This window comes from Rana temporaria, chromosome 7, assembly GCF_905171775.1.
Source record: "Rana temporaria chromosome 7, aRanTem1.1, whole genome shotgun sequence".
NCBI lineage: Eukaryota > Metazoa > Chordata > Amphibia > Anura > Ranidae > Rana > Rana temporaria.
Window position 1 is genome coordinate 161447328 of NC_053495.1, and position 15574 is coordinate 161462901.

The 15574-nt window shown below is 44.3% G+C and overlaps 1 protein-coding gene across 1 annotated transcript in view; it reads right to left on the reverse strand.

Moving 5' to 3' along the window:
- Positions 1-698: 698 nt before the first annotated feature.
- NCF2 (neutrophil cytosolic factor 2) overlaps positions 699-15574 on the reverse strand; it is a 63282-nt gene continuing 48406 nt past the window's right edge. Inside the window, exons 13-15 of the mRNA XM_040360331.1 lie at positions 12678-12783; positions 5390-5546; positions 699-1004 (exon numbers count right to left, since the gene is read on the reverse strand). Of these exons, the coding sequence (XP_040216265.1) occupies positions 919-1004; positions 5390-5546; positions 12678-12783 (349 nt within the window). The 3' untranslated portion in view covers positions 699-918. The remainder of the gene's footprint in view (positions 1005-5389; positions 5547-12677; positions 12784-15574) is intronic.

Sequence of the window (15574 nt, forward strand, 5' to 3'; positions counted from 1 at the left end):
CAGGGTGATGTGCAGTGTTTAGTTTTCCACCTCACATAGTGTTTTGCTTTTAGGCTAAAAAGTTCAATTTTGGTCTCCTCCGAACAGAGCACCTTCTTCCACACATTTGCACAGGGCTTCTCGCAAACTGAAAATGGGACCTCTTATGGCTTTCTTTCAACAATGTACTCGATTAATAGTTGTCCTGTGGACAGATTCTCCCACCTGAGCTGTGGATCTCTGCAGCTCCTCCAGAGTTGCCATGGGCCTCTGGGCTGCTCCTCTGATTAATGCTCTCCTTACCCCACCTGTCAGTTTAGGTGGACAGCCATTCTTGGACCCGTGGTCCTTGCTATACTTACCTTCATGGGTGATGAGCTGTCAGTGCCCATGCAGCTGGTGTAGCTTGTCTGGAAATTTGGAATCCCTGCTCTTCTCCCTATTCTTTCTGTAGGGCTTCCCGGTACAAATCAAAGCAATTCTCTGTGCCAGCACTTACAATCAAAATTGCTCTAATCCATCCTGGAAGTTCTGCAGAAAGAATGGGGTGAAGAGTGCAGATTTTTTTTCATGGAAAGGAGAACTAACACTTTAAACGCTACATAAAGAATTGCATCTATTTACAACTACAGCATAAGAACACACGTAATACTGTACTGTATGTTTTTAAGTTTGATTTTTATAACTACAAAAAACAATACATACTACAATACAAATGGTTGGAAGAATAAGGAAAGTTGTAATAAGTGTTTGCAATGTGAACTTAAAATGTACTATATTTGCACTAAATGTGCCTCGGTTTATGAAGAAGACATGGATGTCATCCTACATATGGAAATTCTTTCCGGAACTTGAAGATGGAGCACCATTATGCTGTATATGGATACTTTGCATAGTTGGAATACGGCAGTTGCAGTGTGCACCAGCAGCTGCAGGAATTCATATACTGGACTTTTTGTTTACAAAGGCTGATGGGAAAATTCCAAACTTCTCGTGACATTCTCCTTCCCACCACTCTTCAGACACTGCAAGAGAAAGACAATACATTTTGTTTTTCTTGTGCCAATCTAACGTTCTATTGTTTTTAGTGTTGTAAATGGTTAGCTTTAATATTCACGAAGACAATAAAAAACACAAGTGGGAGCAGTGTGTAGTAACCCATGGCAACTAGCCAGTTTGCTATAGTTGGCATGATGGAAAAACTATTGCTATAGCTTACTGTGATTTGGCCTTTTGTCTTGGTATGTACCCTTATTCTTTCAGCTGCTCTGGGATTGTCTTCAAAGGCTAGATGCAGAAAGCCAAGGATGGTGGATAAATTGACTTTCCCTGGTATCTGCAACAAAAGCTGTCATAGGATGCCTATCGATGGCATGTTTTAAATTCCATCTTTTGTGCTTCTTAGGTCAGATGTTGTGCATAAAAATAATTACCGCGCTTAATCCTAAACACAAAATAATGGAATAAGCTACTACACAAGAATGTGACTAAAATTCTAAAGTGACTGGAAATAAAGGCGTGGCGCTAAATGAGAAAAAAAAATTGTGAAATGTCTATCACTAAGTGATGTATACCCAACAGGGTATAAAGTGAAAAAAAATTTATTGTTAAAGCGGGAGTTCACCCAAAAAACAATTTTTAACATTAGATTGAGGCTCATTTTGTGAAGGGGAATCGGGTGTTTTTTTTTTTTTTTTTTTTAAATCGAAGCAGTACTTACCGTTTTAGAGAGAGATCTTCTCCGCCGCTTCCGGGTATGGTCTTCGGGACTGGGCGTTCCTATTTGATTGACAGGCTTCCGACGGTCGCATACATCGCGGCACGAATAGCTGAAAGAAGCCGAACGTCGGTGCGGCTCTATACGGCGCCTGCGCACCGACGTTCGTCTACTTTCGGAAAATCGTGACGCGCTGTATGCGACCGTCGGAAGCCTGTCAATCAAATAAAAACGCCCAGTCCCGCAGACCATACCCGGAAGCGACGGAGAAGATCGATCTCTAAAACGGTAAGTACTGCTTCAATTTAAAAAAATACACCCGATTTCCCTTCACAAAATGATCTAATGTTAAAAATTGTGTTTTTGGGTGAACCTCCGCTTTAAAGTAATAAGTCCACAAAAACAATACATGTGAAAATGTCCATCACAATGAAGTGAAGACTAATGGTGAAGACTAATGGTGAAGATAACGTGTAGATCATCATATGGAAATTCCTTTCAGGTAGGTATAATAAGACTAAATACCCATACTGGAACCAGTGGATCCGACTGTCAAAGACAACGGATCAATCGAGCATGAATAATCCCATCGGCAAGTGGACTCGGCTTGTCTGAAGAATCTGGATGGATATCGGCCACGAACATAACCCATGGACCCAGCAGTCTACGGTTCGGGATCCCTATATAAATGGTATCCTGGACATGTAGAGGAGACCGAACTCCAAGGGATCTGCGCTGTTTTCAGATGGTATTAGGCAGATTCCAATGGGTGAACCCCTTGGGGGTGAATGGAAAGTACAATGGAGAAGCTCAAAAAAACGTAATCCACCAGAACATGGCAGGGAAAAAAACGATGCTCCAATGGTGCAGGTCAAAAATGTGGGTTTTAATTAACCACTTAAACCCCGGACCATATTGCTGCCCAAAGACCAGAGCACTTTTTGCGATTCGGGACTGCGTCGCTTTAACTGACAATTGCGCGGTCGTGCGATGTGGCTCCCAAACAAAATTGGCGTCCATTTTTTCCCCCACAAATAGAGCTTTCTTTTGGTGGTATTTGATCACCTCTGCGGTTTTTATTTTTTGCGCTATAAACAAAAATAGAGCGACAATTTTGAAAAAAATGAATATTTTTTTCCTCAGTTTAGGACGATACGTATTCTTCTACATATTTTTCGTAAAAAAAATCGCAATAAGCGTTTATTGATTGGTTTGCGCAAAAGTTATAGAGTTTACAAAATAGGGGTTATTTTTATGTCATTTTTATTAATATATATTTTTTTACTAGTAATGGCGGCGATCAGCGATTTTTTTTCGGTACTGCGACATTATGGCGGACACTTTGGACACCTTTGACACATTTTTGGGACCATTGGCATTTTTATAGCGATCAGTGCTATAAAAATGCATTGGATTACTATAAAAATGCCACTGGCAGTGAAGGGGTTAACACTAGGGGGCGGGGAAGGGGTTAAGTATGTTCCCTGGGTGTGTTCTTACTGTGGGGGGGGGGTGGCCTCACTAGGGGAAACACTGATCTTCTGTTCATACATTGTATGAACAGAAGATCAGCATTTCTCTCCCTGACAGGACCGGGAGCTGTGTGTTTACACACATAGCTCCCGTTCCCCGCTCTGTAACTAGCAATCGCGGGTGCCGGGCGGCGATCGCGCCCGCCGGGCACCTGCATGGGAGTCACGGACGAGCGGGGGCGCGCGCGCACGCGCCCCTAGTGGCCACTAAAAGCCGACGTATAGCTACGGGCTCTCGCCCAGGAGAGCCAACCTGCCGCCGTAGAATGACGATGGCTGGTCGGCAACTAGTTAATAAAAACCGACAAACATTAAAAGTGATCACAATTCAAAGATAAAAGCAATATGGGGAGTAGTGTACCAGGGCTGACGCGTTTCGTCCAACTGGGGCATTATGTTCATAGCTGATTATCCTCAAGATTCTTCAGACAAGCTGAGTCTACTTGCCGATGGAATTATTCATACTCGATTGATCCGTTATCTTTGACGGTAGGCCGGTTCCGGTAAGCGTAGTTAGTCTTATTATACCTACCTAAAAGGAATTTCCATGTGATGATCTACACGGCTATATGTTATCTTATATGTTAAAGTAATAAGTCCACAAAAACAATACATGTGAAAATGTCCATCACAATGAAGAGTAACCTCCATGGACATTTTCACATGTATTGTTTTTGTGGACTTATTACTTTAAAACTAATATTTTTTTCACTTTATACCCTGTTGGGTATACATCACTTAGTGATAGAGACATTTCACTATCATTTTTTTTCTCATTTAGGGCCACACCTTTAGGTCAGATGTTGTAGCCTGAACTTCTGGTCAAACTGCTCACTCCTGAACCATTCTCTAGCAATTCCCTGTGGTCACACTGTTGCATGTATGTGCAAAGTCCAGGAATCAATATAGGGAAAGGGATATCACCGCTCCAGGTAGGTCAAACAACAGCAAACCTCTCCTCCAGTTTAGAAGCCACAGATGCTGGCAATGCATATAGCAATGAGATAGTTAAAAAGTTCTGGACAGCCGCACTCCAAAAATTGCCTTTCAGCTATGATTAAGCACTGTTTGATAGTCCGAAACGTGTCAGTTCTTCTGTCCATTCTGCTGTGGCATGTATTTTTGATCCCATTTTTTGAATAAAAGACAAATTTTGGAGTGCGGCTGTCCAGAACGTCTTCCTATCTCGCACTGTTGCATGTGCCAGAATATGGGAACAGATCTGATTGTACGAAAGTGAGATGAGACTGTACTGGTAGCCGTGCATAATGGTGCCATTCAGTAATTCTGTAGTAACAGGCAGGAAATGTTGTTGAATTTTCTTTGTCAAGTACTTGCTTCAAAATGCCAATGGTCTTGAGGAGCAAGAGACTGAAAGGAGGTCTGATTCTTCCACGATGCATTGAAAGAGTATGTTTACCTTTGGAACATGTCCATGTTCCATGGCAGCGAGCAGGGGATCTTCTCCCTTCACCTGCTGTCAAAATTGTGAAACTGCGCAGCCATGCAGGCCACCGACCACATGGCCGCATCATTCATTCACAAGATCCTGTGAATGAATGCCTACAATATTGTCCGCCATTGCGGCTGATGGCTTGTACTTCTCAATGAACTGTGAGAGCGCTGGGGAGCATCCTCGTAGTTAATGTATCTTTCTCTCACGTAACTACCTGTCCTCATGATGTAGGGGCAGACCAATATCCTGAGAGTCTGCAGGAGCCTGAGATTGCACCCGCAATCTCCTGATCACAGGTGCAATGCTCTGAAGGCTCCTTAAAAAAAAAAAAAAAATTGCACATTCCCCGAAATAAATTTGCACGATAGCACCAACGGCACCAACAGGGAAATCCCTCCTGCTGAGACATTGTATTCTCTGGGGAAAGACAGTGATTATTGTGAAGTGGCTATAGTAGCTGCTAGCGATAATAGCAAGCAAAGTACATCAGACTGATTATACCCAAGTTGATCGATCAACTTGGTACATTCAGCCTGCCCATACGTAGTTTGAATCTAAGCCAGTTCCTGCTGTCTATGGCCAGCTTAACACTAGATTATTTTTGTTACCAACCAGGTTATAGACCATGTAGGGGTTCTCTAGTGTCAGAGAAATCAAGTATATAGCTGTCTATGGATTGTGTGGACCCTTGTAAATATCACTCACCTTTATTCAATACTTTTATCACATCTCCTTTTTTAAACGGTAAATCTTCTGCTTGGGAGGCCTCATAATCGAAGAGGGCTGTTACAGTCATTCCTGTCTTATCTTCTGACTGAACGGGATTTTCTGCATTCTCCATTGTTACCAGAGGCTCTTCTGCCTAGGTGTCAAACACAATCATTTCATCTACAGAAACTTGTCAGCAAGATGCACGCTCCAAACATTTAATTTTTACTCGCATACTTCTGTCCCAACAAATTATTCCTGTGTTTCAACCCAATATGTAGTAGAATTGGACAAAAAAATGAAATATACATAATGGCACAATTTAACCACTTCAGCCCTGGAAGGTTTTACCCCCTTCATGACCAGGCCATTTTTTGAGATACAGGACTGTGTTACTTTAACCACTTGAGACCCGCGCTATTGGCAAAAGACGTCAACAGCGCGGCTCTCAGGTGCCAACTGGACGTCTTTGGACGTCATTTAAAGTGCATTCCCCACGCGCGCCTCTGGGGGGCGCGCAGCGGGTAAACACTGTCCCGGCGCATAGCTGGGAAGCCGATGCGTGTACCTGGCGGCCGCCATGTCCGCCGGGTACACGCGACCGTTGGGAACACAGCAGGGACGTGGAGCTCTGTGTGTAAACACAGAGCTCCACGTGCTGGGAGAGGAGAGCGATCTGTGTCCCTTGTACATAGGGACACAGCATCGGTCACCTCCCCCAGTCACCCCCCTCCCCCCACACAGTTAGAACACACCCAGGATACACATTTAACCCCTTCCTCACCCCCTAGTGTTAACCCATTCACTGCCAGTCACATTTATACAGTAATTAGTGCATTTTTATAGCACTGATCGCTGTATAAATGTGAATGGTCCCAAATTTGTGTCAAAAGTGTCCGATACGTCCGTCGCAATATCACAGTCCCAATAAAAATCGCAGATCGCCGCCATTACTAGTAAAAAAATAAATTAAAAAAAATCATAATTCTGTCCCCTATTTTGTAGGCGCTATAACTTTTGCGCAAACCAGTCGCTTATTGCGACTTTTTTTTTTTACAAAAATACGTCGAAAAATACGTATCGGCCTTAACTGAGAAAAAAAATAGTTTTTTTTTTAAAAATTGGGATATTTATTATAGCAACAAGTAAAAAATATATATATATTTTTTTAAATTGTCGCTCTTTTTTTGTTTATAGCGCAAAAAATAAAAACCGCAGAGGTGATCAAATACCACCAAAATAAAGCTCTATTTGTGGGGGAAAAAGGATGTCAATTTTGTTTGGGAGCCACGTCGCACGACCGCGCAAATGTCAGTTAAAGCGACGCATTGCCGAAAGCTGAAATTTTCGCCTGGGAACGAAGGGGGTTTATGTGCCCAGTAAGCAAGTGGTTAACGGACAACTGCGCAGTCATGCTACACTGTGGTGGTATTTGATCACCTCTGCGGTTTTTATTTCTTGCGCTATAAACAAAAAAGTGACACCGTTTACTTTCTGCTATAATAAATATATAATAAAACAATTGTAAAAATCGAATTTATTCATCCATTTTAGACCAAATTTTTGCTACATATTTTTGGTAAAAAAATAAATCCCAGTGAGTGTATATTGTTTGGTTTGTGTAAAAGTTATAGCATCTACAAAATATGGGATATTTTTATGGGAATGGCAGCAATCTGCAATTTTTAGCGGGACTGTGACATTGTGGTGGACAAATCGGACACCTAACTGACACTTTTTTGGGAACCAGTGATACTAATGCAGTGATCAGGGCTAAAAATATGCTCTGTTACTGTACTAATGATACTGGCAGAAAAGGGGTTAACACCAGAGCGCGATCAAAGGGTTAAGTATGTCCCTAGGGGGTGCTTACTAACTCTCTGTGGGGATTACTCTGACTGGGAGAACACGGAGATCCATGTTCCTGTCAGAATGGCGATCTGCCTCTCTGGGGAGCGATCTCGGGTGGCAGACATCATGTGCACCGTCCCCACCGATTGGCTCCCCCTCTGGCCAATCAGTGCCATTTCAATCAGCGCGCACCCAGAGGCTACTGCACGAAGCAACGCACAGGTACATTGTTTCGCACAGCTGTGCCGCCTTGCCACAGTAAAGGTGCGGAAGGTGGCGTGGAAGCAGTCAAAGCCAGCCATGTATTGAAATTCTGCAGGGACTTGCTGAGATTCGATTCATGTATGGGAAGGCTGATTGTACCCAAATCGATACATTGATCTGCTGTCGCCACTAGCGGTAATTATGTTCAGCCAACTGGGAAGACTCCCTGCTGGCAGAACTCATGGTCTCTGTGGGAGGCATTGTACACTTTCCCCATCAACACAGTCAATGTTGACGGGGGAATTGAGCGATTTTCTAAATCGAGTCATCTATGGGCTGCCTGCTGCGATACGATTTTGCCACAATTTTCAGTACAATTACGTAGTGCAACTTTGATTCGACTTTACTGTGTTTTTGCATATTCTAAGTTAGTCGCAATGTAAATCGCTCTAAGGTAGCACAGGAACCTTTTCCAAAATAGCACCATACTGAGTCGCATTGATGAGAATGGACACCATTAATTGTATTGTAATTTCCCTCGCCATTCGATTCTGTGTTACCATCAAAAATTGTACTAGCGTGAACCATCACTTACGCCTGTATCTGGAACTTTGGGTAAGTGGAGGTTCACCCGGAAATGTAAATTTTTAACCTTAGATTGATGCTCATTTTGCCAAGGGGAATCGGGTAGTTTTTTTAAAAACGAAGCAGTACTTACCGTTTTAGAGAGCGATCTTCTCCGCCGCTTCCGGGTATGGGCTGCGGGACTGGGCGTTCCTATTTGATTGACAGTCTTCCGACGGTCGCATCTATCGCGTCACGATTTACCGAAAGTAGCCGAACGTCGGTGCGCAGGCGCCATATAGAGCCGCACCGATGTTCGGCTTCTTAGGGCTATTTGTGACGCGATGTATGCGACCGTCAGAAGCCTGTCAGAAGAATGTCAATCAAATGGGAACGCCCACTCCCGAAGACCATACCTGGAAGCGGTGGAGAAGATCGCTCTCTAAAACGGTAAGTACTGCTTAGTTTTTTTAAAAAACTACCCGATTCCCCTTGACAAAATGAGCATGAATCTAATGTTAAAAAAAAATTTTTTAGGGTGAACTCCCGCTTTAAGTAGAATATAGTACAGCGGAACCTTGGATTACGAGCATAATCCGTTCCAGGAGACTGCTCTTAATCCAAAGCACTTGCATATCAAAGCGAGTTTCCCCATAGAAGTGAATGGAAACTAAAATGATTTTTCCGCATTGACTTCTATGGCATGCAATACCGCATGTGGCCAGAGGTGGGGGGGGGGGGGCATCGGAGAGCCTCTGAAATGCTCGGGGACAGCTCTGCTGAACTGGGGAACGGAGTATTTCTGAATATTTTCAATCGGCTCCGGCGCCCCCGCACCTCAGGCCAAATGCGGTACTGCACACCACTGTGGCTTGAATCAAAAAGGTGTTTGTATTGAGAAATGCTCATTAACCGCTTTACTCTGAGGTTTCACTGTACTGTACATATTGTAATTTTAAAAATAAAATGTGCCAGTAAGAAATGTTTTTATGTTCTTGGTCTTTTCTTGCAGAACAGGAAATATAAATACCCAATCCTGCTACTTAATTTACTAGTAAATTAAAGTGAAATTCAAGGCTATAACTAACTAAGCTAAAAAAAAACAGTCCCACCCTTATACTAACTACACGGTATAAGGAAGATCCACATATTTACCAATTCTCAGGATGTTCCAGTCCAATCGTGTGATCAACTCCCACTGGGCGGCTTCAGGGGAGAGGAGGGACAGCCAGCAACAGATGCCCTATAGCATATTCCGGGCCACATCATCATCATCATCATTATTGTTGCCCTTAAATGGACTTGACTAGTTGTCCAGAGCACCCTAACCCTCCTTAAAGCAGCTGTCAGAGTCCCTCCACCATCAGAAGTTGAGTCCCCCATGCTCCCATACATTACAGTGTACCCCCCTATCTTGTGCTGCTGACAGGAAGAAGTTGGGGGTGGAGCTGGAAAGCAGAAAGTGCAGGGTCTGGAGGAGGGCTGGAGTCTGCTAAATACTGAGACCAGGGAAGGCGGAGATGAGGGAGTGCTGTGGCTGCACAGAGAAGTGCAGGATCTGTAGGAGTTCTGTCGTCCTCTCTGCTGCGACAGAATAGAGATGGAGGGGGTGCTGCAGCTGCAGGAGATGGGCAAGGGCCTGGTGGTCTGAATTCGGCCCACGGGCCTTGAAATTTACAGATGTGCCCTATAGCAAGCCTATGAGTGACGACACCGCCCAGGCATTCCTCCATCGTCTGCGATCTCTCCTTTTCCCTGAAGCCAGCGGCTAGGGAGATCACGTAACAAGAGCGCCCTGCGAATAGGTAAAGTATATGCATCTTCTGTTTACAGGGTAGTTAGCATAGCTGTTAGAAGGGGGGTTGGAGCAGCTCTTGAAGTCAACATGACCAAAAACACTTGTAATATTCCAGAAAGAAGCTCATGTACTTTTTTGGGCGACAGGCGTTTTGCTGCAGACGACAGAACGCTCAGATGTAAACAGGGGCCATTGAAATTAATAGGATTTGGCTCGTTGAGCATTTTAGGGCTACAAACTTCAAGCAGAAAATTGCTCGGGCGTGAACCTAAATCCTAGGTGTAGCAAATGACCACTAAACAAATGTCTCTCTTGGGAGCAGGCTACACGAATAGTATATAGTGAAAATAGTGAAATTCCGTGCCAAACAATCAAAATAAAATATCAATAATTAAATTAGAAAAAGCTGCTCCTCTTAAACAATACTGATTGCAATAGTTGAAGAAATAGGTAGAGGGAGCGCTAGACCACAAAGAATAGAAACAATCTATCGCCTATAATCGTGATCATAAATAGATATATAACAGTAATAAAGTCAACTAATACAGAATTAATAAATTGACAAATGTCTCTTGTGTCATAGGTAAACCCAATGACATGAAAGTCCCAATATTGTGCATAAGTAGGTATTAAAATCTTCTTATTTGCTGTGATCTTGCTTAAGTGAATAAAGTGCCACCACCACACTTGAATCTTCTTTACACCCAAAATGTGCTGAAGAAAATGGATGCGCTTACCAGAACGAGTTGACTACTTTAATGAAAAAGATAGTCACACAAGCTTGAGGAGGATTGTGCCTGCACACATGTTGACAGGAAAAAGATGTTTAATCTCGTCTCCAGGCGTTCCAACAAGGATATGTGAAAAAACCAGGAGAATCCAATAGCGTAATATTGCTTTTATTAAAACACTAATAAAACAAAGAAAAGCCAAATGGCCTCTTACTGTAAAGGTGCCTACCCGGCACTGGGGCTGCAGACGTTTCACCGCCAATCTGCGGTATGAATTTCGGTCATCGGGGATAGCCGCCACCGCCGTAGCGTCACCACGAGTTCCCAGCTGCTAGCTCCACAGGCCTGGAGGCGGTACCTGGTCACGTGACGTGCTCTTCGTCCTGTGGAGCTAGCAGCCGGGAACTCGTGGTGACGCTACGACGGTGGCGGCTATCCCCGACGACCGAAATTCATACCGCAGATTGGCGGTGGAACGTCTGCAGGCCCAGTGCCGGGTAGGCACTTTTACAGTAAGAGGCAATTTGGCTTTCCTTTGTTTTATTAGTGTTTTAATAAAAGCAATATTACGCTATTGGATTCTCCTGTTTTTTTCACATATCCTTGTTGGAACGCCTGGAGACGAGATTAACCACTTGCCGTCCGCCAATGACAAATTGACGTCGGCAAAGTGGTTGTAGAATCCTGACTGGACGTCATATGACGTCCTCAGGATTCTGAGCCGCTGCGCGCCCCCGGAGGCGCGCATCGCGGCGATCGTTGTTGCGGGGTGTCAGTCTGACACCCCGCAACACCGATCTTGGTAAAGAGTCTCTCACCGAGACTCTTTACCACGTGATCAGCCGTGTCCAACCACGGCTGATCACGATGTAAACAGGAAGAGCCGTTGACGGCTCTTCCTCACTCGCGTCTGACAGACGCGGGTAGAGGAGAGCCGATCGGCGGCTCTCCTGACAGGGGGGTTCGCGCTGATTGCAAATGGGCACTGACTGGCAACATAGGTGCCGCCCCACAGTGTCCATCAGTGCCACCCCACAGTGTCCATCAGTGCCACCCCACAGTTCATCAGTGCCACCCCACAGTGCCCATCCATGCCCAGTGCCCACCTATCAGTGCCCATCTGTGCCACCCATAAGTATCCATCAGTGCCACCCATAAGTGCCACCCATGAGTGCCCATCTGTGCCGCCTATGAGTGCCCATCAGTGCCGCCCATGAGTGCCCATCAGTGCCGCCTATGTGTGCCCATCAGTGCCGCATACCAGCGCCGCCAATCAGTGCCACCTTATCTGTGCCCGTCAGTACTACCTCATCGATGTCCATCAGTGCCATCTCATCAGTGCTGCCATATCAGTGCCCGTAATTGAAAGAGAAAACTTACTTATTTACAAAAAAATTAACAGAAAAAAATAAAAACGTAATTTTTTTTAAAAAATTTTCAGTCTTTTTTTAGTTGTTGCGCAAACAAAAAAAATTGCAGAGGTGATCAAATACCACCAAAAGAAAGCTCTATTTGTGGGGAAAAAAGGACGCCAATTTTGTTTGGGTACAGTGTAGCATGACCGCGCAATTGCCATTCAAAGTGCGACAGTGCTGAAAGCTGAAAATTGGCTTGGGCGGGAAGGTGCGTAAGTGCCCTGTATGGAAGTGGTTAAACATCTTTTTCCTGTCAACATGTGTGCAGGCACAATCCTGCTCAAGCTTGTGTGACTATCTTTTTCATTAAAGCGCATCCATTTTCTTCAGCACATTTTGGGTGTAAAGAAGATTCAAGTGTGGTGGTGGCACTTTATTTTTCACTTAAGCAAGATCACAGCAAATAAGAAGATTTTAATACCTACTTATGCACAATATTGGGACTTTCATGTCATTGGGTTTACCTATGACACAAGAGACATTTGTCAATTTATTAATTCTGTATTACTTTACTTTTTTACTGTTATATATCTATTTATGATCACGATTATAGGCGATAGATTGTTTCTATTCTTTGTGGTCTAGCGCTCCCTCTACCTATTTCTTCAACGATTAGTATATAGTAGTGATCATTCTCGCATCCTTCCTAATGTGCAAATGGTCGCCGCAGGATGCTACTACTGCATGTTACCCATGTACCCAACTCCACAAGTCATCCTTACATGTACATCTGTGCACTTGAGTTTTAGGCAATTGTCTGTGCTCAGCTTCCATGCTCTTTCCACATTATCTGTAGTTAGTGGTACGTCCGTTTCTCCATCTCTGAAACTAAACAGATGACAGCTTGGTTTACTAATCCTTTGCATCACAAATTACACATGAGTGGCTTTGGTGGAAGAAGTCGGTCATTAATTAAAGGATGTGCTTGGTAGTAAAATGAAAGACCAGCCATAATATGCAGCACAAGGCAAAAAGGTATTCTTCATTCTTGCTGCACAGCATAGAGAGTTATAGCATTTAGCTATCTGTACTGTCCAGCATGGAACCGGGTTATGTCTACCATACCACCCAGCATTTCAAATCTTAGGCTTTGTCAACATGACGGAATCTCTGCATATTACAGAAACCCAACTCTCCGTTTCTAAGCCCTGCTACTTTCAGGAGCTGACGCTCTGAACCCTCTTGTGATTATGGGAACTATGGGCCAGATTCAGGTACATTAGCGCCGGTGTAACGTAAGCTGTTTACGTTACACCGCCGCAAGTTTTCAGTTTTAGTGCCCGATCCACAAAGCACTTACCTGGAAACTTGCGGCGGTGTATCGTAAATACGTCCGGCGCAAGGCGGTCCAAATCGAATGGGCAGCTAACATTTAAATTAGGCGCGCTCCCGCGCCGGACCTACTGCGCATGCTCCGTTTCTTAACTTCCGCCGTGCTTTGCGCGAAGTGACGTAATTTTTTCGAACGGCGACGCGCGTAGTGTACTTCCGTATTCCCGGACGTGAAAAACGAAAACGACGTGAAATTTCAAATTTCGACGCGGGAACGACGGCCATACTTTAGACAGCAATATGATTGCTGACTAAAGTTAAGGCACCCAAAACGACGACTAACTTTGCGACGGGAAACTAGACTAGCTGCGACGTAGCGAACGCGAAAAACCGGCGTGGATCGCCGTAACTCCTAATTTGCATACCCGACTCTGGTTTACGACGCGAACTTCCCCCAGCGGCGGCCGTGGTACTGCATCCTAAGATCCGACAGTGTAAAACAATTACACCTGTTGGATCTTAGGGATATCTATGCGTAACTGATTCTATGAATCAGTCGCATAGATACTCTGAGAGATACGACGGAGTATCTGAGATACTCCGTCGTATCTCCTTTGTGAATCTGGGCCTATGCAACTACTATATCCTCCTCTATGTTTGTTGGAAAATTACACCGGTCTTGTAGGGTGTACAGTATTCTATAATAATGTGTTTGCCTTGTGCGCTTGTACCCTTACATCTACGACAATGTATAGAGCAGGGGTGCCCAACCTTTTGAAGAGCGAGGGCCACTTAAGCGGCTTGGCAACCAGTCGCGGGCCGCAATGAGTGGAGCGGGTGGATGACAAGCCCATGTCCACACTGCATATGCAAAGCAAACATGGACACAGCCCACTCTACTCTATGGACCATCCCATCTGCTCAGACGGGAAGGGGTCAGATACATCTGCCTCTCCGTAGAGGCAAATGGAGGGTCCGATTGGGTTGGACTGATCGTGTGGTCCCTTTCAGACTGTGGCCCCTTTCACACTGATGCTCTGTGGTTTACCCACACTGCGGTTGTAGCCCAGTGCACCTGTGGCTTTCATGCAGGTTAGCTGCACTTTGCCATAGACTTTTAGTATATCCTGCAGGTGAAGTGCACTTTCTGAAAGTGCACCAAATGTGCAGCTAATAACAGAAGTCTTTGGCACAGTGCAGGTAACCCACAGATATGTATAATACCCTGTTTCCCCAAAAATAAGACCTACCCTGAAAATAAGACCTAGTGCTATTTTCCAGGCAGGCTGCAATATATGCCCAACCCCGAAAATAAGCCCTAGTTAAAAATGCTTGTAAAATCCTATAATCCACTGTATTACAGTAGTTTATAATGTACAATGTGTGTGTTTCTGTAATATAATTGCGGGGAAGAGAGCTGCGGTGGGTAACGGAAGTGCAGAGCGGCGCTATAACAAATGTATTTGGCACAATTATATTACAGAAACGCACACATTGTACATTATATAATACTGTAATAGAGTGGATTATAGGATTGTACAAGCATTTTAACTCAGTTCACACTGGGGATTCCTGACAGGCAGGGAGAGAAAGGGGGAGAGAAGAAAGCACATTACATGGTAAGACCTACCCTGAAAATAAGCCCTACTGTGTCTTTTGTTGACATAATTAATATAAGACCCGGGCTTATTTTCGGGGAAACACGGTATATATATATATATATATATATATATATATATATATATATATATATATACACACACACACACACACACATTTACATTGTGATTTTAGTACTATACTTGCCTTCAATAACCGTCTTCCATTTTAGTATCACCGGCTGTTGCTGTCCCAGGCAGAGTGCATTTAGTATCACTCCACCTGTGGCAGGAGCCGGCGCTATACAGGAAGCAACAGCTTACTGTATGTGGCTCTGCTCCCCCCGCAGCCACTTGCTTCCTCTATCGGCAGCTTCATTCATAACACTGATGCTCTGGGATAGATAGTCAGCAACCCACGATCTGGGCTTGCCGACCCGCCATCCCAAAACAGGAGGTCGCGGGCCACATCAGAGGGCTCTGCGGGCCACATGTGGGCCACTGGTTGGGCACCCCTGGTATAGAGGGATGAGTATAGGATAAATGTGCCATCTCCCTCACGTGATACCACTTCAGAATAAAGGAGCAGTGAAAAAGCAAAATGCTTCTCAACCAATTTCTTATTTTTTTTATTTATTCATGACTCGCAAGTAAAACTTTCCAATAACTGAAGTCCAGTGATACTTTTGTTGGCTGGGTTCTTTTGAATGACTTATTGCAACTGTGATGAGGTCATGTCAGTAATATTT